Source organism: Abrus precatorius, unplaced genomic scaffold (assembly GCF_003935025.1).
Source record: "Abrus precatorius isolate BTA unplaced genomic scaffold, Abrus_2018 Scaffold11, whole genome shotgun sequence".
Lineage (NCBI taxonomy): Eukaryota > Viridiplantae > Streptophyta > Magnoliopsida > Fabales > Fabaceae > Abrus > Abrus precatorius.
In genome coordinates, this window is record NW_020874303.1 from 28,729,405 (window position 1) to 28,754,887 (window position 25,483).

At 33.0% G+C, this 25,483-nt stretch overlaps 3 protein-coding genes across 3 annotated transcripts; 1 reads left to right on the forward strand and 2 right to left on the reverse strand.

The window, feature by feature from the left end:
• The first annotated feature begins 3,315 nt into the window (after window positions 1–3,315).
• Window positions 3,316–6,477, forward strand: LOC113854778 (eukaryotic initiation factor 4A-10-like). Its single transcript, XM_027485993.1, has 5 exons — window positions 3,316–3,477; window positions 3,766–3,835; window positions 3,936–4,042; window positions 4,917–5,347; window positions 5,566–6,477. Exons 2-5 carry the CDS (start codon window positions 3,768–3,770, stop codon window positions 6,199–6,201), a joined length of 1,242 nt encoding a protein of 413 aa, XP_027341794.1. The 5' UTR covers window positions 3,316–3,477; window positions 3,766–3,767; the 3' UTR covers window positions 6,202–6,477.
• Window positions 6,478–11,099: 4,622 nt separating this feature from the next.
• LOC113854777 (casein kinase 1-like protein 2) lies at window positions 11,100–16,619 on the reverse strand. The gene is made up of 12 exons (XM_027485992.1): window positions 14,920–16,619; window positions 14,800–14,840; window positions 14,382–14,451; window positions 14,062–14,272; window positions 13,624–13,751; window positions 13,463–13,526; window positions 13,299–13,383; window positions 13,077–13,203; window positions 12,874–12,950; window positions 12,718–12,793; window positions 12,361–12,503; window positions 11,100–11,767 (listed from the first exon to the last, which is right to left on the reverse strand). The coding sequence occupies exons 1-12, from the start codon at window positions 14,993–14,995 to the stop codon at window positions 11,477–11,479; spliced, it is 1,389 nt and encodes a 462-aa protein (XP_027341793.1). The 5' UTR covers window positions 14,996–16,619; the 3' UTR covers window positions 11,100–11,476.
• A 235-nt stretch (window positions 16,620–16,854) lies between these two features.
• On the reverse strand, window positions 16,855–23,529 carry LOC113854147 (probable phospholipid-transporting ATPase 4). Its single transcript, XM_027485017.1, has 11 exons — window positions 23,389–23,529; window positions 20,827–22,767; window positions 20,553–20,663; window positions 19,989–20,265; window positions 19,820–19,908; window positions 19,604–19,694; window positions 19,306–19,515; window positions 18,856–18,981; window positions 18,185–18,283; window positions 17,820–18,011; window positions 16,855–17,740 (listed from the first exon to the last, which is right to left on the reverse strand). Exons 2-11 carry the CDS (start codon window positions 22,641–22,643, stop codon window positions 17,078–17,080), a joined length of 3,675 nt encoding a protein of 1,224 aa, XP_027340818.1. The 5' UTR covers window positions 22,644–22,767; window positions 23,389–23,529; the 3' UTR covers window positions 16,855–17,077.
• Between the last annotated feature and the right edge of the window lie 1,954 nt (window positions 23,530–25,483).

A 25,483-nucleotide genomic window follows, 5' to 3' on the forward strand; every position in this document is an offset into this window, starting at 1 on the left:
TAAATTTTTTATTTAATTTATAGTTATAATTTATTACTGTTAAATGTAAGTTAAATAAAATTTTTTTATTAAATATAAATTTTTTTAAACTTACACTGATATAAAAATATTTTTTTCATATATATATATATATATATATATATATATATATATATATATATATATATATATTTTAAAGACTCCTTGCTTGGGAGGGAACTGCATGCATGCAAAGTATAAATGAATTAATTATGAATTCCAAGGTCGAGAGACTCGTGTGATCCTTTGAGAGTGAGTGAAAGGTGTCTAATGCAGTCCATGCGACGAAGACAGCGAGTGCAAAGTGCCATAAGGACTGCATGCATGCATGCAAGTGGGACTTATATATACATTACATCGTGACAATATATACCGATAATTTTATGACAGAGGAACTGAATTCAAGACCTTCTTACGATAAGTTATTATGAACAACAAATTGTAACAGAGAAACTTGATAGTGTTAAAAATTAATTAAATGTTAACTTAATGCATAGAATTTACTTCGTTTATTAATTATTTTTCAATATACATTGGCGAGTGCTATACTATAACCAGATAGAGATCATATTCTAGTGGGTTTTGGTGTTTTCTTTCTGCATGTTTGGTGCTTATAAGGATATTTATATGCTAATTAGTCTTATTTCGTAGAAAATTAAGTTGAAAATTCCTTCAAGTACGCGAATATATGCTTGTATATTAATTATATACTGCTTTCCATATAAACTAATTTCTATATCATTTAAGGAAGTGCTTCTTATCACTCTAATGAATTTATTGTGACACTTGTTTAACTTTTTTAGTTAAAATGTTTTTATAATTAATTCCATTAATTAAGATAAAGATGATATTTTGGATAAAGTTATTTCAATAAAAGAAATGATAGACATTTTAAAATAATAGCAATAGACACACCTGTCAATCATATTTTATTCCCGTGTAGTTTTTTATTCATTTTCAGTATAGAATATTTTATTCTCTCGTTTAATTTTGTGTTGACACTTAGCAGGTTGAGTTAATAATGTTATAATAACAGTCAAGTGTTTTAAATCATATGATAGTATATATTAACTGATATGACCTTATTTTTTATATTAACAGTGCAGTGAAATTAAGTTAAAAATAAAAGTTAACAGCTCTATATAATATACAGTTATTATTAATCATTTGGTTATCAATGATAGTTACAAAACCAAAAAAAAAAAATGTTAAATATTAAAGATCATAAGTATTAATTTCCATTTTTCGGTCCAATAAGTATTTCCTTTTTAAAGCTTAGGCTGAAATTGTATTACCCGCCATCGCTTTACGCTTGATTGTTCTTGCTAGAATTGTTAAACGGGTTCTATATTATTTTTTATATTTTATTTTATTTTATTGTAGGATCAGCTTATCTCATAAGATAAAAGAGTAGGTGTTTCATTTTGTGTTGTTGACCAATAAACAATATTGAATTGATAACACATTTTTATTTTTATTTTATAACTAATCTTTTTCTTTAATTCATTCCTTTATATCATTCATTTTATCTTACATTTCCCCCTCATTTTTACTTATATCTCTCATAATTATAAAAAAATATATGAACAAAAATATTTTTTCTCTTTAATATGTAGGTTAGGTCTCCAAAGTAAATGGTTTACTTGACCAATTATTCTATTGTGATAATTGATATATACTGTCTAGTTCGGGTCAATTTTTTTTTCTAGAGTTGGTCAAATGGGGCAGACAATAGATTATGCATAGCCTGAAGTAAATTGATAAATTGCCACATACTAATATCTTTGATTAGTAATAATTAATTTCCACTAAGCTAACTACGACAAATCGATCATCCCGGGTTTGTTTGATTCTGTCAAACGACAGCTTTAGTTTGTGATATTGAAATCCCATTAATTTTTGACATATATTACAATTATTGTGTCATAAATCGTGCACAGTATTATTATACGAATTTAGATAATAGTTTTATTAAAGAGAAAAAAATCAAAGTTTTGGTTCTATTACTAGCTTGTTATAAATAATTCAAATTTTGTATATTTTTTTATATGCGTAAACTTTCATCAACATTTTTTTATGAAAATAACATGTGAATATCGAATAAAAAATAAGATATAACTTAGTTCTAAAAGTTATCTATAAAGAGAATGATTATTTAAGTCTTAACAAAGTATTTTAACCTTATTTTTAGTTAACGTAAGACATCACACTCCTAATATCTAATTTTAAAGAGGGTTGTTAAAGTTTTATAAAGAATATTTTAACTTTATTATGAATTAATATAAAATTTATAAAATTAGATATCTATAAATAGTTTAATACTATTTCTAGTCTTTTTTATAAAAAATAAAATAGAGCATTTTTTTGTCTTTGTTATAAAAAACAAATAATAGATTTAAGATGCATTAATTGTTAAATTTCTTTTATATTTTTATTTTATTAGTATCATTAAATATATAAATTATTAACTACACTATTTAATATCATGATTATTCTTAAAATAAAATTTATATTTACAAAAAACATAAATGACTTAATTATTTTCCTTAGTCTTAATGATTTAGTTTTTTGTTTCTTATAAAAAGATCAAATATAATTAAAATTGAATAATTTTTTATATCATAATAGAAAATATGGTGTAACTCACTTCTACAAACTAGTTTAGTTTATTTAAAAAAGAAAAAAGAAAAAAGAAAAAAGTTAGCTTTAAAAAGTTTATGAAGCATGTGAGAACCAAAGAGACATACTATATAAAAAATATAAAAAGTAAATATAGTTATGACTTATGTTAACCTAGTTAAGTTTATTTGCTTTCTGTTAGTGGCAGTCTTTAGAAAAATTAATGGAAGAAGACAATACAAAATAAGTAACAAGCCAAACCAAACACTAAAGATATTTTAAAAAAATGATATTTTATGCCATACATGTTTGTGGCAAGATAAAAACACCATTACAACTTCTGCAAAAATGGACAAAATAACAAAAGCATGCTGGATATATGTCAAAACCACGAGTATATTGAATGAATGTTTCGCACAAAGGCAGCAATTAATGGTAACATGGATATCATAAAATTAAAAAAAAAACATTGGGCTTACCTATCGCCTAGTGCTGGATTGTGCCCAAGCCCACCATAAATTCCACATAAACACTTTGGGCTTACAATTGCCTAAGCCCACTAAATAGATATCATAAAAAATTTCAATCACGAAATATTCATTAAAATGTTATTTTTTTAAAAGATAAATATTAAAATTAAAAATAAATATAAATTGAAGATTAATTGTGCACTAGTGCATGGTGTAGAAGGGTAAATGTGGAAAGGTGGTTAGTTTTGTTGTTTGGGTCACGTAAGAAGGAAAGGCCTACGGCTCTAATACAAAACCTAGACGCAGTGCTAAGCTACGATATTCTTCAACTCCACGGCGCAGATCACTCTTTCTTTCTCATAACACTTAGGTATCACTGTTTTTCATCCTAAATCTCCTTTTTTATTATTATTATTTTATGTTTTGAATCTGAGGACTTGTGTTCATCTTATTAGTTTTTGTTTTTTTATTGAATAATTGGTGCTTCTGGAATGTTCTTAAGCTTCTTTTCTTATCTGATATCGATGGCAAAGAAGAGTCTCTTATGTTGCATGCTATGTCTCACAATAATTTTTGGGACTTCCTTGTGCTGTTGGTTCTAGTGTGCTAGAGTTTATGTTGTGTATCTTTTTTCAGTTAATTTTTTTTTCTTGTGTAGTGATGGCAGGTTTGGCTCCGGAGGGATCGCAATTTGATTCTCGACAATATGATTCTAAGATGAATGAATTGTAAGTTCTTATGCATTGTGTTGTTTACTGCGTGTGATGATTGAATTAAATTCCTTGTTATGGTTTTCTGCGATTTTGATGACTTGAAAATTAATTACAGCCTTTCTGCCGACGGGCAAGAATTCTTCACCTCATATGATGAAGTCTATGATAGTTTCGATGCAATGGGTTTGCAGGAAAATCTTCTGAGAGGCATATATGCTTATGGTATGGCTGATGGGTTGTTTTCCCTTGTTTCTTTGATTTTGCTTATTTAATACTTGAGGATTGCTAGCAATGTACTCCTTCAAAGTTTAAACACACTCTTAATAATTGGTTCATTATCTAAAAAATCAGCACACACTTAAAATGCCACTTGCTTATGAGGAAACTAGATTGACTATTTAGAGAATAAACCAATAACTAAGATTGTATTAAAGAGTATCTTTAAACGAGTGTGTTGCGAGCATTCTACTTAATACTTATATCAGCGTGACACTATCAATTACTAGGTGAGCAAATTTTGATTCTGTGCACTCACTGTTTTGATCAATTTTTGACATTGGTCTTTACAATGTTACCCTACTGGAGTTATATTATTTTTATTCTTAATATGTACAACCTGAATATCAGGATCTTCTTACAACTTTAATAATAGTTCAAGCCAAAAATTATAAATAATTATTTGGTGCTGGGTAACTGATTGTAGAAAATTTGAAGATTAAAATTTATTAAGATTTATTTTAAGAAGTGGAGTGTAGGTGCAGTGGTCAGAGTTGTCAGTTGATACCAATAAAAGGGCATATACTTTTTTATTGCATATGCGTGGAATTATTATTTTCTGAATTTACATCAGTTTCCATTTCAAAATGTTTTAATTTCTATACGATTAATAAATGAATCTGCGGGGTAACAACCAATATAGTTTCTAAGTGTTTTTTTCTTTTTTGATTAACGGTTTCCAATTGTTTTTATTGGGGTTAAAACTGAAAACATATTTGAATTGGAGCATCAGTATTGCATTTTTAGAAGAATAAAATAAATGCTATACGTGCTTAACTTTACAACAAATTTATATGTGATTTTTATTCTTGTTCTAAAGGTTTTGAGAGACCTTCTGCAATACAGCAAAGGGGAATCGTTCCTTTCTGCAAAGGTCTGGATGTGATTCAGCAGGCTCAGTCTGGAACTGGGAAGACTGCAACATTCTGTTCAGGAATTTTACAGCAGCTTGATTATGGATTAGTTCAGTGTCAGGCATTGGTTTTGGCACCAACAAGGGAGCTTGCACAGCAGATTGAGAAGGTTATGCGAGCTCTTGGTGATTACCTGGGTGTTAAGGTTCATGCTTGTGTGGGTGGGACCAGTGTTCGTGAGGATCAGCGCATTCTCCAAGCTGGTGTGCATACTGTTGTGGGCACTCCTGGGCGTGTGTTTGACATGCTGCGAAGACAGTCTCTTCGCCCAGACCACATAAAGATGTTTGTTTTGGATGAGGCTGATGAAATGCTTTCACGTGGTTTCAAAGATCAGGTTTGTTGGTTTTCAATTTGTTTAAAAAATTGAATTGGGTAGGGAGTTTTGTTTCTTGACTGTCGTATACATGTTCTTTCAAGAACGATGTCATCAATATTTTTCATTATGTTGAAATCTTGTTCTCTTCATCTGAAAAACACATTCTAAAGCACTAGATGAAGTCATTATGTAAGATAGATAGCTAATTGATTACGTTTTTAATACATGTAATGCAGATCTATGACATCTTCCAGCTATTGCCAGCTAAAATTCAGGTTGGAGTGTTCTCTGCTACAATGCCACCTGAAGCCCTAGAGATTACAAGGAAGTTCATGAATAAGCCGGTGAGAATCCTGGTAAAGCGTGATGAATTGACCCTCGAAGGTATCAAGCAGTTTTATGTGAATGTTGAGAGGGAAGATTGGAAACTAGAGACATTATGCGACCTTTATGAGACTTTGGCAATCACCCAGAGTGTGATCTTTGTGAACACCAGGCGCAAGGTGGACTGGCTCACTGACAAGATGCGGGGCAATGACCATACTGTCTCAGCCACTCACGGAGACATGGACCAAAACACTCGTGATATCATCATGCGTGAATTTCGTTCTGGCTCTTCTCGAGTTCTAATTACCACTGATCTCTTAGCTCGTGGTATAGATGTACAGCAAGTGTCTCTGGTTATAAACTATGATCTGCCTACCCAACCTGAAAATTATCTTCATCGCATAGGGCGAAGTGGGCGTTTTGGAAGAAAAGGTGTTGCCATAAACTTCGTGTCATTGGATGATGCAAGAATGCTGTCTGATATTCAGAAGTTTTACAATGTGACTGTAGAGGAGTTGCCATCAAATGTTGCTGATCTGCTCTGATGAGTTAATTTTTGTTCTTTAAGTCATCGGGGCTTTTACTTTTTGACAATTACAATTTTGTGCTCTTGTTGTCATTTACCATTTTTACCCATTAGATTTCAAACATACCCGACTTTATTTATATTGGATTCCATAAAATTTGATTAATTTCTTAATTAGATTAGCAAGCCTTTTTCATTTATTACGTCTACCTGTCATAGCCAACATCCCCAGTTATGAATCTTGTTTTGAACTAAGAAATTTTAATCTAAATGCAATGTTTATATATTGTATTTCATCTGATTATAGCAGTTGTTTAAGCTCCAAATCCCGTTTTCTTGATGAACTTTTGTCGTTTACTTTCAAACACTATGGGCTTTATTGTTTATATCGAAAAGCACGCAGTTAGGGTTACCGTGATGTTATGATCCTTTTTCTAGAAGTCATGGAAATGTTAGATTTAAAAAGGAATTAGCACATATTTTTATGAATTTTGATTACACTAAATATAGAACTAATATGGACTGCTAATGCACTCCATATTAATTATTCAATTTTCTTTCTACTTTATATAGTTTATTCTCATTATTTTACGGTGATTGATTAATAATTGAATAACTTAATGGTTACAATTTTTATAGTATTTTCATTTTGAATTTTATTTTGGTTCAAAGGGAGGCTCATAGAATTCTTACAAGGTAGACGGAACGGAGAAGGAAAAGAAAAAGGGAAAGGGATGGAGCACAGCGTGGAAAATCAAATCCATGCGTGCACACAATTACCTGTTCATTTAAACTTTAAATTACCAGCGAAAATATTATCCAAATGACACTGACATGATTATGAATTTCTTATACGTGGGAGTGTTGCTTGCATATGAAGTTTTCTTTGACGTTGTTTCTCCTAAAAATCTGGTGCTCGTAAAGTGTAGCATTATATGTTCCCCCACTACAAAATTAAGGGCGAAATAGAGACACAAGCACATTCCTATAGTGTTATCAACGTAATTTTGTTGAAATATCCACCCCCGAAAATTAATCTCTTACTAGAAAGGCTCAAGTTTAAACAAAAATCGTTTTCAATGCTTCATCATTAAAGTAAGGTTGAGAAAGACACATGCTAACTCCCTTATCAAGTGGGTCTTTTGGTGGGACATTTTCCATTAGTTTACAGAGCATTACTTTAATGGTACTAACACTTACCATGCTAATTATAATGAATTATAATTGATTACGTTTTTAATACTTTCGGCCAAAACTTGAAAGCAAAGTTTGTAGAAAATTGTGGGAGAAACTTTCCAAAATCTTGCTGCTATGAAAGAGAACAACATCCTGGTAGATATAATAATTTCATTTTGAAACATTTTTATGTGCTTGCTTAAACTGGAATATTTCCCAAGAAAATATTCCTCTCTGTTTTAGCCATTTTTGTGGGTATTTTTAAGGAAAAACAGTCAAGGTTTAAACCATTGTCGTATTATTCAAGAACTGGACCCCAATGGTAAACAGAAAATCGTTGCCTTTTTTATAAACAGAGATAGGGCCTAGAGTTTTGTTAAAAAATTTGCTTTGGATTCCTTTTTTTCGCTAAATATATTATTTTTCTGGGGCACGTCTCCAATCCAACTCTGATCCCAGTTTTTATCCACTTACTCCTAATTCCTAAAAATAACATCAAATATAGATGCTATCAACTTTTCCAATATTGTAAATTTTACTTTTAAATTTCTATAATTACACAAAAAACTTACTTTAGCTACAATTATTTTGTAGGTTTTAGTTATGGAGCGTTTGACATTAAATCTTTAAAATTACTCAAAGAAGTTTGAATTAAATATTCTTGTAATCCCAATTAATAAATAAATTAATTTTCCTTTAATCTTTGTACTCTTAACCATTGGCCTATGATTTCTTATTAGCAAATTCCTTATTATTAATATAACAAATACACAAATAGGACCACGTGCACTTAAAAGCAATAGAAATCTGTTGGAATAGTTCATGTCCTCCTTGCTATATATATATATATATATATAATTTATTTATTTATGGTTTTTTAAACATAGTTAGTAATCTAAGATTATAGAAGGGTTGTATTCTTTTGCTTATTTGCATCTAGTTCCTACTTCCTGTGAGGGGAATTTAGAGAGTGGTAGCAAAGTATATTAAGGTAATAAGAGCTTGTTTCACTAATCTTCATTTATATGAAAATATCAAATACTCCTTTGGCAGCTACCTCCATTTCACTATTAATTTTAACACTTCCACGCATTAAAGCTAGTCAAACCCAAAAGTCTCATGCAATTCTACTCTGTTGAGAAAGTTGGATCAGTCGCTACCCCACTGACCATTAAAGAAAACAACAAATCAACATCTTCAACTGCTTCCAACTCAAAAGATTTTATCATATAAATTACACGATGAAACTACTACCTTTTTTTTTATAAAAAAAAGTTAAAAAAAATATAAAGGTGATTTAAATGTTCATTAAAATACGTTAGATGTTCTTTCAAAATTTATGACATTGAATTAATTCTCTAAAAATATGCTTAACAGTTTAAATTATTTTTTTTTATGTAGCTTAATTATCGGAAGAATTATTTCAAAGACAAATTTTTAAGAACTGATTTTACATCAAAGATTTTCAAAAATTAAATTAATGTGAACTTTAATTTAAAAGACCAAAATTATAATTTACTTTAAATTAAAGTTAGTAAAGTAAGCAATAAACAGTCTTAACAACATGCAACTACAAAAAAGCAAAGCCATTGAAGACACATCCTGAGTTATTTCATTCTTGGGTTCCCATCATGGAATTCAGATCCAAGTCATGCAGAGATGAAAGGTTCCAGAATGAAAGCTACTCTGGAGGCAAGGTGGCCCCAACAAGCATGCAAGATCTGAGGTGTTACAGTGCTAATAATGCTTATGATGCTAAGGAGGTGAAGATGAAGAAAGGGAAAAACACAGCTTCTAAACCATCAAAAAGTTGGAGCTTCAATGACCCAGAATTGCAGAGGAAGAAAAGAGTAGCTGGGTATAAAATATATGCTGCGGAGGGAAGAATGAAAGGATCTCTGAGGAAGAGTTTGAGGTGGATCAAGAACACATGCACTCAAGCTGTCTACGGATGGTGGTGAATAGAATGCTGTTTTTGTTTTGTTTTGTTTTTCATTTTTCTGTAATGAATTGTGATTTAGTATTTACTTACTACTCTTTTTTTAATGGTAATTTGCTTACTACTTTGGTCTTTGAGTAATGTTTACATTAAATCTCCATCCTTTAAAAAGTTTAATTCCTTGCTGCATGAAATTCCAGTTTGGCTACTGCTGAGTTTCCTAATCATCAGTTCAAAATTAAGATGAATATTACGGGTTTGAATTGTTTTTTGTTTTTATTGTAATTATATAAGTCAAAAAGAATAAAAATGAATGCATTATGGGAGAATCACTCTGTTTCTGTTCTGTTTTGGCTAGTTATTCGGTTAATTATATCCAAATCAAGAACTTGGATTAGTTTTGGGAGAATTCTAACATTATTTTCGCTGTATTATAGTTGGTAGCTGGATTGAAAGCAACCCAAAAAAACAAATTGTAAGCAAGGAAGGAAGAAAATGATGGCAAAAGAGGAAGTTTTCTCCTTTGTCACTGTTACGTCTTTGAATGATTAAATATTCAGAAATATCATTAATCTTTCCAAAGTGCATTTCAAATTTTGCTAACCTCAACGGTTTTATGAGTGAAAATGTTAATTGGAAAATATCAAAATGTTCCAAAATGAATTCAGAGTCATTAAACATCATCACCAAGTGCTTTACTCAGTGAGATTACTTTAATTTGATCCTGAGTTTATAAGAATGCAGTGGTATTAAATTTAAAAAAAAATAAAATTCATTCACAATGATCTTTCTTAATTCAACTCAGATTATTTTTCCATCTTATTTTTTGATGGCCGATAACACTCATATAGTAATGTAATGATATTCGTGAATTGAAAGTACAAGGCACAATTTAACTAGTTTATGGTTGGTTAATCATATAGTAATGTAATAATATACACTAAAACCAAAGAAAATAAAGTGTCTTGTTCCAGAAATTGCGTTTGGTCACACTTCTACATCCACTGCCCTGCTTTTCACCCCATAATGTATCGGCTGTATTATTAGAGAGAGAACACAAGACATTGTTGCTTGTTCCGTGAAATTTCTCGAAAAGCTATTTCAAAAGTGAACATCTTGTTAAGGTACATTTGATTTTGATTTAATTTGTAATATGTTATGTCAATAATTTATTGAAGTTTAAGGATAAATATATTTTTATTTATGTTAGTGATAAGTAATTTAAAATAAATTACCAATGTTATATCACAAAAATATTTTATGCCTTTGCTATTATTATGGATGCTGCTGTCGGATTTGACCAAAATTTCATTTAAAATTATCGATGGATTCTTTATAATATTGATATATATGATAATATGAAACATTCTTAAAAGACTTAGAAAGATAAAAGATATGTGGGATTTGAAATACATGTAAGAAATTTCAACCACACATAAAAGATATGCACTTCAATTGTCACATTTTAAGATCTTGTGTATTTTGCGTCCATTGCTAATGCACTTCGAAGTCCAACTTCGCCCAAAGAATGTTAAAGGCCAAACGCGTAAATAATACATGGGTCAATTAAAATTGAGCTTAGTGAAGCAGACAACACACATCACATTAATTTTTCGTTTGTTAACACCAGCAACCGAAAAATAGAAATGTTTTATTCAAAATATTTATTATAAAATAAATATTTACTCTCCTAATATAATTTTTTTCATTAATTTCCCATGATTAATGTTAACAGAACTCCTGATTCCTATACACAGATATAACCGTGAGATCAATTCCTGGACTTGAATGGTGATCAAGTAAAACCCTCTTCAAAATAACAACTTAAAGATACATGAATGTCAACAAGATACATGATTATCCACGAAAAAAAAAAGGGGGGGAAAAGGCCAAGAAAGCCAGGGATATTGCTGAATAATATGAAAGAGGAAACAATAGTAAAAGTGAAGTAGAAACAATGTGAGTACAATGCAAACTGTAATAACAGAAGAGCCTTTTCATAGGCCAGGTTTGTCAGGAAACCACATAAGCATATCTTTCGTGTATACTTTATAGTGACAATTCCCAACTTGTTCCAGCTTTCCTCCAACAAAATGCAGAGATAACACTCCACTCCGCAGTTCATGAAGAGAGTATAAAACCTCAAAGAATTTACTTAGCTGATCAAGAGAGGCAGCTCCTAATACTGTACCCTCCCGTCGTTGAAATTCAGGCTCTCAATACCTCGGAGAGTTGACTCAAAATTCTTCATGTTTGACGTATTTCTGGCTGAGGATGTTCGGTTGTGCTCCGATGGCATGATAGGAGAACTTCTTTGAGCCCCAGAGATTTTTCGGAGTGCTCCTTGAGTAGCATCCCTGGTGAGAGGATGAGGGGGCTCAGTCTCGTTGCCAACAACTGCATCGCGACTGCTGGATACAGCACCTCGCCTTGTAGATCCACTTGACCACAAGAAATTAGAACTAGACAACTGCCTGTACTATACACAAATTTTAAAACATGAAAACAAACTGCAATACAAAGAGATTGGTGTGTAACTCTAAGTCTGTTACTAGTAAGCAATTTCAAATACGATAAAAACCATGAACTAACAACAAAACCTGATAACGCAATCACTATGGGAAACCTACTGTACTCATGGACTGTATTCATTTTCTTTTGCCAGAAAACAACTAAACTCCAGCGATATATTCTCAGCACAGCACAAAACCAAACGCAGAAGGTCTAAAGAATGTTATATAGGTTTTTTTTTATCATAAAGCTGACTCCTGAAGAATGAAAATTGCTTATCTTATATATAAATCGTGCACGTAAACACAAATGATATGGCCAATACTTTATTTCCAGTTATGACCAAAAGAAACAAAGCAACAACGCATAGCTTCATAATTTCTTTCTCATTTTTAGATAAATGGGAATAATGTTCAATTTTTCCCTTCTAAAACGATTCACATTCCATATAAAACAGTTTTTTTTTTAAACATAAATACAACAACCTTCAGCTCTCTGCAGGAAATAGCTTAGCTCACAGTCATAAGCAATCCCATAAATAAATATACTCACCATAACATCTTTAGATCCAGTTGAGTTATTTGTAAAAGGGCCTTTTTGTCTTGATAATATTACATCATTTGCAATAGGTCCAGAATTTCTTCTTTGAGTAGGATCTGCTGAAGACCAACCAGTATGTCTACGGTCTTCCCCACCTATACAGAAATTGCCACATTAAAAATCAAAAGTGCAAAGTAACATACCATAAAAACATGGAAAAGCTGAGGTAGACAAAATAAAAGGAAAAACAAAAATAATCTATATAGAATAACTAACAGACATTTGAGCCAACAAAGTATGAAACAGCACACTAATAATACTAAAATGATAGATTGGGGTCTTAAAAGTAAAAAGGAAAGAAAACTACACCTGTCTGTCTATCAGCATTGACAACAGCTTGTGGCATGCCAGAACTTGGTCCAGCAGCGGGACCCAGCAAGTGTTGCTTTCAGTAAGATAGCCTAATCTTAACAACCAAACATCAAATGTTATGCCACTGTATAGTGCACCACTACTTACAATGGCAGAAGCAGGAGGCTTGGCAATTTGAGATTGCTGATATTTCAAAATGGTCCAATCAAAGACATAATCAAACTGAAGTCCTGGAGCAAGAAGAGAACACCAGCCAAAACACATTAAATGACATATTAAAACCTAACCATCTAGTTATCAAAGACTGTAGTACATCTCAAAGTGAAATATAACTAGGAAATTGGAATGGCTTAAACCTTCACGAATGAAAAGGTCACAGAAAAGCCTTTTCAAATAAGCGTAATCTGGTTTATCATCAAACCGCAGTGACCGACAGTAAAGGAAGTATGAAGCAAACTCTGAGGGGTAGCCACAACACAGAGACTAACAAAGAAGCATGCCACATTTTGTCACGATTGTGGGTGGGGGTAGGGGTAGACAATATGTAGCGAACCACTTTTATACCCACTTTTTCTCACCTCAATAGAAGTAGAAACTTTCTTCTCACTGATTTTCTCATACTTTTGTTTCTTAGTACCTGCTTTCAATCCCTGCCATGGACGACTGTAGAAATACTCAGTAAAGTATTAAATTTAAAATAGGAGATCAAGAAAGACAACAACACAGGAACAAGGATAACTACCTTCCTCTCAAAAAATACATAAGAACATATCCAAGTGATTCTAAGTCGTCCCTGCGGCTTTGCTCTAATAAAGCACAAAAGAGCATTCCCCAAGTTCAGAATCAATTAAGAATAAATATAATGGCATGGGAGTTTGATGAAGAGATACACTGACAGCATACCAATTCCAAGATGAGTATTCATACTAGCATATCTAGCAGTTCCTGTCAAACTCTTATTCTCTCTGAAACAAGTGAAATTCTGAGAGACCCCACAAAATTCGAGAATTATTTTCAATAATAACTTGAAAGTATATTCCCATAAATAATAAAATAAAATAAAACAGAGTAATAAAATTATCACAAAGAGACTACTTAAAGATATTTTGCAAGTAACAAGAATTAATAGCAATTTATGCACTGATTATTGAAACATATTTTCATAATAAAATAATATAGAAAATAGCATGAACAATTGGAAATAAAAGAATTTTAAATTTGATTGATTGTCTTTGTAAACTCTACACTGTCAGCACTTCAATCTAGGAAACTTTCCCACTAAATAGTCAGAGTAATAATATTCAACCCAATTTATCTGCAAACAGTTCACAATTTCCCCATTTCAAAAAAGAAATCAGTAAATGCAAATTAGAAAAGTATCTACAAAACACAGGGAATCCCACCATCTGATCAGCAAGCAAGAGAACAGTTTTCAGGGACAATTTCCGACTACAGAAATTGAATAAATCCTCAAGACTAGGGCCCAGTAAACCCATCACAAGGACATTGTAATGTCCCTCAACGCCAAACCATCTCACATTTGGGATCTCAGCTACCAAATAAAAGTAGCCAACCCAAAAACATTTAAGTTGAGTAATATGAATTCCATATAGTAAGCAAATAGATTGGAAAGATAGAAATTCAGTAAGTCGGGACATTACTTCCTCCTTGCAGTATTTTATACAACTTTGATTCATACAACAATTGAGGATGCTTGGTTTTGACACTTTCCTGAATCAAAAGGCAAAGAGAAAAAGGCAAACATTTAGTTAAACACGTCCCTAAATCTCAACCGTCAACACAGTTCTTCAAAAAGTCAATTTTCGTCAAATGTCTATCACACATTCCATGAAGCACATCTACGTTACTTCAATTATGCACATTCGTTAAAATTGAGCAACAAGACACTACACAGTGCACGCAACCATTTAAAATTTCCCAACTGAAGATGATAAACAAAGAAATCACACCTTAGTGAGTTAGAACAACTTTTACCCATTCATGCAAGTTGTGTTTTAGATTAGCAAATAGGAAAAGTAGAGGTTACAATTTCCAATTGGACTAAGTAACAATACTCACGAGCTTAATCGCAACCTCCTCATTTGTCTGAATATTCGCACCTGAAGAAAAATGAATTAAAAAACTAAAAAGAAAAAGAAAAAAAGCATAAATTGAAAGTGTGGAAGAAACAGAGCAGACCGAGATAGATCTCGCCGAAGGATCCGCTTCCAATTTTGCGGCCAAGACGGAACTTGTTCCCAACGCGGGGTTCCATTTGGATCAGAACAAAACCCTAGGTTGGGGAATTAAACCCTAGAAATTGAAAATTGAAAAGGAGAGGAGTTGCGAAGTGCAGGCGTTGCAGCGGAGAAATGGAATGGAAAAGAAAAGGACATAAGTGAGAATGCGAGAAAAGTTGGGGGCAAGTTTGGAAATAACATTTTCTCTCTCTCCCTCTCTCTAATATTTTCTCTGCTCTCTCCTCGTGCTTTCATCCAAAGGGATTTTCTTTCTTCTTTTTATTTTTTTTACGTATTTCTCAGCCACCTTCCCATTAATATATAAATAATTGTATATTTAAATTAAGTGTAAAACAAGGAAATATTTGCTTACAGTCTAAGAATAATCAAATATATACTTATTAAAGATAAAAAAATCTTCAATATTCTTTTTTGAAAAGTTGAAGTGGTGTGAGTACTTCAATAGATATTGGAGGACGTTGGAACACTAATATTTTGATTTTCGAATTTTTTTTAATCTAAATTATACGTATTTTTGCATTAGGAACAATCTTATTTGAGTGGAGAGTATAAACACAACAGGAAAATCAGTTCTCACAACAAAGTTTTTTACATGCATAAATTTTAAGCTTAAAATTTTGTTTAAAGAGAATTAAATATATATTACTTTAATTGACTCTCGTTGATTTTGATGTTTAAATATTACATTTTTAGGCAACTTTATATTTTAATTATGCTAAATAAAATTGAATAAACTTATTTAATGGAGATAATATCGTTTAATGTTAATTTTTTTAATACATGAGACTCAAGTATGCGAAATATCTTTTCTAAACCCATGTTTTTTTAATGTGCTTAGAATTCAAATCTTTAAGTTTAAATAATATATAAAGAAAAATAAACTTTTTACCACTTAAAAGAGCAGATATTTTGAGCATGACAAGAAATTTTTTTGGATAAAATGGATTTTTTTTATAATACCAAGTGGATTATATAGTGGGAGATATTTTTAAGAATTTTCTCTTTGTACGCAAGTGGAAGATCTTTTCATCCATAGCATTGTGCTTGTCAACTGCGGATAACTGCTGCTATATATCCAAAATAGTTCTGACTGACAGGTCACTAACTTATGAAAGTGATTATTGTCATTTTAAAATATTTATTATCACTTATTACTTGATATTATTATTAATTGAATCAATCAATAAAAAAAATTTAGCCCGTTCTATTATTATTCAAATATATATATGATTTTAAAAAAGTGATAATAGATATTTTACAAACATCCTATATCTTTCCACTCTATCCTGTTCACGTCTTATGTCAGAGCTTGAGTTCTTTCAGTTTCTTGCAGTTGTACCGAATTTAACTTTGGTTTTCTTTTTCATTTGAGTTCTTTTTATTTGGAGTTATAAATCTTTTTTCAGAAATATAACTTCTATTTGTGTGCAAGTTTTATTAATAGAACTCTAAAAGCATTTTTTATATCTTTAAAATAGTGACACATTTCATCAATTTTAAACAATAAATGAAAGATGATTGCAATCAAATATAATTCTAAAGGTGTTGTATGAAAGAATATAACTTCTCCACATTCCTTTCTTTTACCCCCTCCAAAAACTTTTCTCATCCATCGGGATCCCGAAAACAGCATAAATTTTATTGTACAGCGAGAAAAAAAAAAAAAAAAGATAATGTTTCAAGTATAATTTTGTAAAAACTGTGTTATTCTTTTAATAAAAATCAAATTATACTTGAATAAAAAAGCATGCATTCAAATTTTTCACAGAATACTAATATGAAACTCTAATTTTAATTAAAAAAATACACTTTAAAACCTGCTGCCGAAGAAAACAGAAAATGTGACACTGTCTACACTTCTTGGCTACTTTCATTTCTTTAATATCACTTGAATTATAATCATTGGCTATGTGAGAATTACACTTTGATCACTAAAAATTTTCTAAATTGGTGAGCTCTTCTACTTAAATATGTTACAACAGCTCCCATGCTTTTTTCAAAGAATTTAAATGATGCTAGAGCGAAAAAGAAAAAAAGAACAACAACAAAAAAGGCCGCAACCACAGGATTGGAAACTGTTAAATATTTTGTAATGGTCATGATGGGGACAAAACAAACGGTGAAGCCTGCTTCTTCTGTAGCTTCCCTTTCAACTGCCTGATCTTTGCTTCCACTCTTGCTGTGAATCCAATCTTTGTTTCCTGCCTTGCTTTAGACCGCTCCCTCTTCCACATGTGTTGATCTTCAATGTCCTTTTTGTAGTACTTGATTTCTTGGATAATGTGATGATCCATAGGATTAAAACATCTTTGGAAGGATATGTGGGCAAGATAAGGAAGAATGCATGTGACTGTAACTAAAAGAGTTGCTGTCCAATAAATAGGAGCAGGAGCAAGAACCTCAACCAATATTTGGTAGGCAGTCTTGGAATATTGGGGAGAAATCATGCCATATAATATGAGAAAGATGTACCAAGTGGTTATACTGCCCCACACAAAGAGGTGTTGAATCCATGTGAAATGACTCATTGTCAATGCAATCTGGCAATTGACAGCCCAGATGATGCAAGTGAACATTGTGGTACCAACAGCAGCCATGTCTGCAGTCTGGCCATTTACACGGAATGCCTGATCATAGAATATAATGATAACAAGGAAGAAGATGATGAGGGAGGAATACAGGCCATTCCCCATCCATCCCAAGATTCGAGACCAGTCAAAGAACAAGTTTTTGGGTCCTTGCTGGTACAGTGCAGGAAACTGCAATAAGGAATGACACATCGAAGGTTGGATTGTGCAGACACGGATGAAAATATAAAACTCATTAAAGAAAAGATACCTGTAAGCAAACTTCAGATGGAACATCTTGTTCGAAAACTCCAAGAGAAATGACTGGCAATGATGTAAGAACAACATTGAACAATATCATGTACCAGTCATCATAAACTGATTGACCAGAGAAGCCCGCAAAGGCCTCAAAATAGAATATGGTGAGGCCAAATGCTATATTTTTGTAGAAGAAATAACATATCTGGCGTGCAAAACACATCAATTTAGAAGAGAAACATATGAATCAATTCATAAACAAAATGAATATATATATATACACACTTTCTATCCATGCACAGGATAACAGCAAATAAAACATCAAAGACATGAAGATCTGAGAACAGTGATCAAGATTCAAGATATTAAATCAATTACCATTTGTGCAATTCTCTTGTAACACCAATGTCCATGGACTACCAGAAGCCGCTCCAAAAACCGGAATTGAGCAATAGCAAAGTCACTAGCCATCACAGCCTGAAAAGAAATTCCAAGCTTTAGTTCCACAGATTTTTCACGCTTCCAAACAGAAAGGCACAAATATGTATTTTCTTGACGTTAAAGATTATAGTAATGAGTGTTCATAGGCCATTTATAGATTCTAATTAAATTATTCTTCACAACTGATACTGTAGACATGAATTGGAATCATCAAGTTAGTCATTATAGTAATGAGTGCTCATAGTCCATTTATAGATTTACACTAAATTATTCTTCACAGCTGATAATGCAAACATGAACTGGAAATCATCAAGTTAGTCATTTTACCATTTATAAATTTACTAAAAAAAAATATTGACCATCTGATTAGCATGCATTAACTATGTAATTAGTGTGATTCTAGATAAATGTAAATCATGTATTTATTACAACTCATTATTATAAATAGATAGCTCTACTATGTATTCAAAACACATGGATTCATCTTATCCCTTATTGTTTCTCTCTTTCTCAGCAAATATGAAGCATATATTTTTGCAACTAGAAAAAGTACATGCTAAAATACAACATATGCAGAGATAGTTTTGTGACATAAGTCAGACACTGACCTGCATACCTTCAACCCCACTGATTCCAACACCAATGTCAGCTTCTTGAATCATGCCAACATCATTCGCACCATCACCAATGGCTAAAGTGGTCTTCCCAGTTCCTTCTTTCACTAACCTTGTTACCTGACACCAAAGGATTAGGGATGAAGATATAAGAAAGCAGTACACATTTTAATTTATACATACTCTTACACTTGATATAGCAATGACAATTAGATTAGATAAATTCTTCCTATAGAAGCACTTCAATAACAACTTTGCAAGACAGAACTCTTGGATCCACACCTAATCTGTCCCATCTAATATCAATATAGAGCTATGCATGCAGTCCCACACACTTCTCACTACAACAATTGTGTAAGTAGCATCATTTATAACAATCAACTATGGAAATGCAGTATAATAAAAGAGTAGGGACCACAAAGTTAGAAATGAAAAAGGTCCTACCAAAGCCTTTTGCTTTGGAGACACACGACAGCAAATAACAGATGCACAGCCAACAGCCAATCCCAGAAAATGGTGCTTGACGTCATCTTCTAAAGCATACGTTAGAGTTTTCCCATCAATAATTAATGCAAATGCAGCATGTGGATCCTTTTCCAACTTAATCATTTGTGAGGCATTGGTGATTTGATTCAAGATGTTGCCTTTGATGACCTGAGGCATGACAAAAGCTAGGCCCAATATCAGATGGAAACTCATGTCTTTTAGTAAATTTCTCTACTCTATCTCAATGAAAAAATACCTCTTTCACATCGTTGTTGGTTCCTGGATCTGAATTCATCATGGTGATACAGATTTGCTTCATGCCCTGTCGAAGCAAACTACAAGCAAATCTGCACCACAGAAACAAAAATTTCAGCAAACTCATTTACAGCGGCATTTTTCAGTAACTTCAAACTTAAACTTAAAACATAAATGAAACAGTGTTATTTAGTTAAATAATTTGCAGTAGACAGACCCAATGTTGATGGCAGTTTCCATCTTATCCCCAGTCAATACCCAGATCTTTAGACCAGCTTGAGCAAGTTTATCAATGCATTGAGGCACCTGATGAGAATTAAAAAGTTCAGTGTGGTTGAGGCAGAGAGGGAAGCAGAAACACAAGTATAAATAATGATACAGCCTACCCCTTTCTGCAGTTTGTCTTCCACAGCAGTAGCCCCAACAAGAATCAACTCTCTTTCCATAATATCTGAAACTTGCTCAAGCATTGCCTCTCTGTCAGGCCCAACAGCTGTTCTGGCTTTCTGAAATTCGTTATTCCAATCAGAGTACTCTTGGTCAGCAAGCTTTCTGTAAGCCAGAGCTAATGTTCTCAAACCAGCTTCTCCATATTCATTCAAATGTCTAGTAGTAGCCTCTAGATACATTTTTCCATTCTTGGACAGCCGATCAAATATGATACTGCACAACCAAGCAAGAAAATAATGGATGTCAAGGTTTAGAGATTGATGCTGAAAGTTTCTCTATGCAACGTGTGGGTGTTTTCGAAAGCTTCTTCACAAGAAACAGGGAGTTGCTGTGGTTATATAGTATGCTAGGACTAAGTAGAATATAGGTTCCACAAGCACAAAGATGATTTTAATCATTCCATTGTAGAAACTGATAGAGAAGGTCCTACTTGATCATTAACACCATACATTCAGCTGTGCTGACGATCCTGTAAAGAGAAGTCACATTAATCAACTAACCTGTCAGCTCCTTTGCAGAAAAGAATAATGCTTCCCTCCTCATCACGCACAATCACTGACATACGCTTTCTCTTGCTAGTAAAATCCAGCAGATTCAAGATTTTATACTCTCTGTATAATTCATCCAAAAAAACAAATATATAAATAAAAGGCTAAGAAATATGGCATCACAATTCAAGGAGTTCAGAAGCAAATTTTGGAGCCCCCCTCCGCCATGCAAGGTCCCAAAAAGGAAAAGGATAAGCATAATAGAGTTCATGGATGTCCACCTCACCTTTCAACCACTTGTCCTGAAGCAGAAAATCTTTCACGTATGACAACAGTTGATTGAGTTCTTCTATAAAATTCAAAACCAAATTCTCTAGCTGCTACAAGAAAAGCCCCTTCATCAGGTGATTCAGCTTCATATGTACAACTGTCAGTCTCCTCATTCAGCTCAGGAATTGCAGTATGGCAAACTGATAATATCCGGAAAAACAACAAAAGAACATCAGCATTGGGCTCTTTCAACCAGTTACCATTCATAAGGCGGTTGTCTTCAAAACCAAATCCCTTCATGGAAGGCCTTCGATCCTCATCATACTTGGAAGTAACAACAGTCTCCAGTGCAATTTCTTCATCTTTTCTGATATTTTCCCGTGGCACTTTAATCTCCTTTTGACCGGGGAAATTGGAGGGATCCAATTCCTGCTCCTCAAGATCAGAAGCCATCTGCTTTGCTGCAGCAACCTCAACTTCACTGGAACGCACCCCATATGCAGTACCAGCAATGGAGCACTTCAAAAAGTCCATCTGGTTGCAGGTCAAAGTGCCAGTTTTATCAGAGAGGATAGTGTCTACCTGACCCAACTCTTCATTCAAATTTGATGTCCTTGCCTCAGCTGGAGTCCCCGTCTCGTCATCATACATTTGAATGTCTTGGTTAATGAAGGTTGCCTGTAATACCTTGACAACCTCGATTGAAACATAAAGCGAGATGGGTATCAAATATCCATATAAAATGAGTGCAGTAATTAGATGGCTCATCCCAGCCAATCCAATTTTCTTAGGATCATACTGATATTCAATATTGTCAGGCCATAAATACCACCACTTCGTGGTTTGATATTTAGTCTTTGCAACAAATCCAATTGAACTAATAAAAGATATCAATATAAGGACAGTGAAAAGAGTGTATATGATGTAATCCATCTTTTTTTCTATTGTGCTTCTTTTTGACGGGGATTTTGTAGAATTCTGCATGACTTTGCTGTCATGACCAGTGAAAATGACCACCCCGTAGACAAAATCAGTGTTCCTAAGCTTTGAATCTCGGAGGAGAATTTGACCAGGATCAAGAGGATAAACCTGACTTCCATACTCAAAGTTACCAACAAAAGTGTAAAGATATGGATTTGGGTCTTCGCAACGTATTGTTCCAGAGAAATCCTTGAAAGCTCCATCATTATCCAGAGACAAGGTAGCCTCCAAAGATCTCTTCACCTTCAAGTTGGTCTCGCCATCTAAATTCATTGTCTCCACATAGCATATTCCATCCTCATAACTTGATGACAAGAGAAGCAAGTCGGCCGGAAAAAATTGGTCCTTCTCAACTTTCACGACATCCCCAACCATAATTTTCTGCCACGACCCGAGACCAAAAATGCCATTGCCTTTATGCAGACTAACTTTCCGGCGGTTGACTTTGACATCCTGAAGGAACCTGCGCGAATCCTCCAATGCTTCCTTGGCCATACTAAGCCCCACAACAAACACCAAAGGAGCAATCATGCTCACTGGGCTGAAAGGTGAAATTGGAGAGGCCGAGAGACAAGCAGCTAAGAGGAAGTATATATTAGCCACCCTTCGAAATTGTTCAAACAGCGCCTTGGGCAGAAAAGTGATAACATTGTATTTGGTTGTGGATATATCATTCCTGCAGTAAAATAGAGATTTCTTTTCATGGAGTTGAGGCTGGTTGCAATACACAGTTCGCGAATAGCCTGGACCTTGAAGTGGATGAGGCACCTCCTCAGAGGTAGTTGGCCGAAGGCATCCAAATGTGTAAAGATTGCTCCTGCGGAGCTTTGCCCTGATCCTCCCCCGTGCCATTCTAGCCGGATTTCAGCTCAAGGCAGTTTATAATCGACCCATGCCCCCCAAGAACAAACCGCAAATCTTGCTTCTAGGGAACAATCAAACCTTCCCCTTTATCCCCAATTTTTTTTTCTGAAACCTGACAAAATGTACGCAAACGAAAACCACAGCACATAAACGTGATGATCATTCGATGCATACTACAGAATCCAAAGAACACGTCCAACAATCGAACATAACAATCCAATAAATCTAAATTCACTCGTGAAAACGGAAAAGAATGAAATCGGTAACCATTCAAATTCCTCGCACAACCACATATAACAAATTAAAAAGAAAAAACGAAAATTAAAAGGAACCAAAAAAAAAAAAAAGCTAAAGAGAGATCTTGTAACCCATTGGCTCCCTTTCGTAGGTCACAGAATCCACTAAAATCAAATTGAGAAGCTAATGCAGCTTTAAACCACGTCCATCTCAAGAATTCAAAACAGCCAACAATTTAATTTTCGTTTTACTTTTTTTCCTTTCTCCTGAACGCAGAAAAGGAAAAGAAATAAAAACCGAGATGACGCAGCGAAACAATCAACAATGCTCGCAAAGAAAATCTCAATTAACGTTAGAGAGAAAAACCACGAAACCGAGTCTCACAAAAAAAACAACGAATTGACCTTAAGAGAGAGAGAGAGAAAGAGAGAGAGAGAGAGAGAGAGAGAGACGAAGAATTCAAAGAAAATAGAATGCAGAGAAAAAACAAACGCACCGAAGGCGAAGGTGAGTGACGTCTTCCATGCTGAGGAACGAAGACGGCAAAGAGTGTAAGATAGATAATAGTAACAGTAATAGATAGAAGCTGATTACCAACGTGCGTTGCAGGTTTTCAGAAAGAAGACAAAGTTTTGAGAAAGAGAGAGAAAGGGCCGTTTCTGTGTCACTCTGTCCCTTTCCCTCCTCACAAGTCCGAACCAATTCCCACGAATTTCTGGGCCCCTCCAACCCCCTTATTTATATTTACTTTTCCCTTTTCATTTTTCTTTTTTAAATATTACAAAATTTTTAATCCTTCATTAATTTTAATTAGTTGACCCTCAAATTTAATTCTACCGTGGACCCCACTTTCCTACGTGGCGCGTCCTCGTATCACTTGCACTTCCAAATTATGGTGTTGTCAGTAAACCACTGTCTCCGATTTTTGGGTTCTTGGCCGTGGCCCCCATTTGTCAATTTTACAACATAAAAGTTTTTAAAAAATGATATTAAATAATTAATGTGATAAAAATTAATGTTCCAAATTTTTATTTTTCGATTAACATAATTCTCTCACTAAATACACCATTTCACGCTTGGCCAGTAATGACAACATGTGCGATACTAACTGTTTTCATTCAATTGCAACATTTTAATTAGTTTTGTCTTCTTATATTTCATTTAATTTGGCCAAATCTGTTCACGAGAGACACACCAAACAAAACATGTAACATGATGGGAAAAGAGTCTTTTTCCAAAGGATTATTTTTTATGTCATTTGGAAAATTAGCCCTTCAAATTCATAGACGGGTAAATGAATCTTTAATCTTTATAAATGTTATAAAACACATCTTCTGATTAAAAATATCAGTATTTTGACTTGTTTATTTATTTTCTATATTTCAGTTGGTTGGAATGTGTAGATGCTTTTCGAAGGAAAGCCTCCGTGTGGACAACATGACAAACTAATCAGAAATGGCACAAAATGACGCGTTAAGGATTTCTGACATATGGATCAATGCCAGCGATAAATAGAAACTATAATTTTCACACTCACACCACATAACAAGTAATAGATTATGTGTTTTGTATTGTTTCTAAAAAGGGTTCATTTATATATTACACTTCTAAGATTTTTAAGTACTGATTTAATTCGCTTATGAATGTGGTATTTGCTTATATCTTCAAAACAACAGTTTTCAGTTCAATTTTATAGAAAAATCTTAAAGTGATAGTTGAAGATTAATTCTTTTAAATTTTACAAATCATTAAAGCAATGTTTTTTAAGTAAGATAAACAACATGTTGTAATGTACTTGTAATTATTGATTAAAAAACAAGTAATATTATGATAAAACGATAAATATGTGGCTGAAGTTGAAAAAAAAGTGGTACAAGAAGCGGAATAGTCGCGAATACAGTACAAAATGCTGTTGGAATTTGACTTGGCATTTGAAAATCTTTGTAGATTACTACGTACGAGACAGAACAAGGACACACATATAATGTTCATCGCATTATATGCTGATGAATCATCAACTATTTTATTCTTCAGCCAATTTATTGAGGAAAGACACTGCCATGTGACCCGGCTTTAAACATTCCGAAACCAAGTTTGACCTTAATTAAGATAGAGACATAATCGAGTATGTATTCAGTGTATTCTTATTTTCTTTATTGAGCTAATAATCCAAAAGATGCTTTGAGACTACCATTTCTACCTATAATTACAATTCACAATTCTTCTCCTGAGTTGGAATTTCCGAAAGAAAGTAGTTTTACACTATGCTTAGATACAAACAGAAAAGAAAATGATAACAAGAAAACACTATATAAAGAAATCAGTATTTGTCAATTAATAAAGTTCTTCTCATCTCTTCTTCTGGATTTTTAGTTGCATATTTTGTCTTCTGGTTCAACTCTTATAACCATGCGTTTGATTCCTGGAATCAGGGATTGTTTGGTTGTATTGTTTTTTCCTTCTCAAAACACTGTCTTGTAGAATTGGTTGACAAAAAAGTTAGAAATAATACTAAGATGCATGAAAAATTTATGTTTATAAAAAATATCAGTTGAAATATTTATAAAACAACTTTGAAAAAATAAAGATAA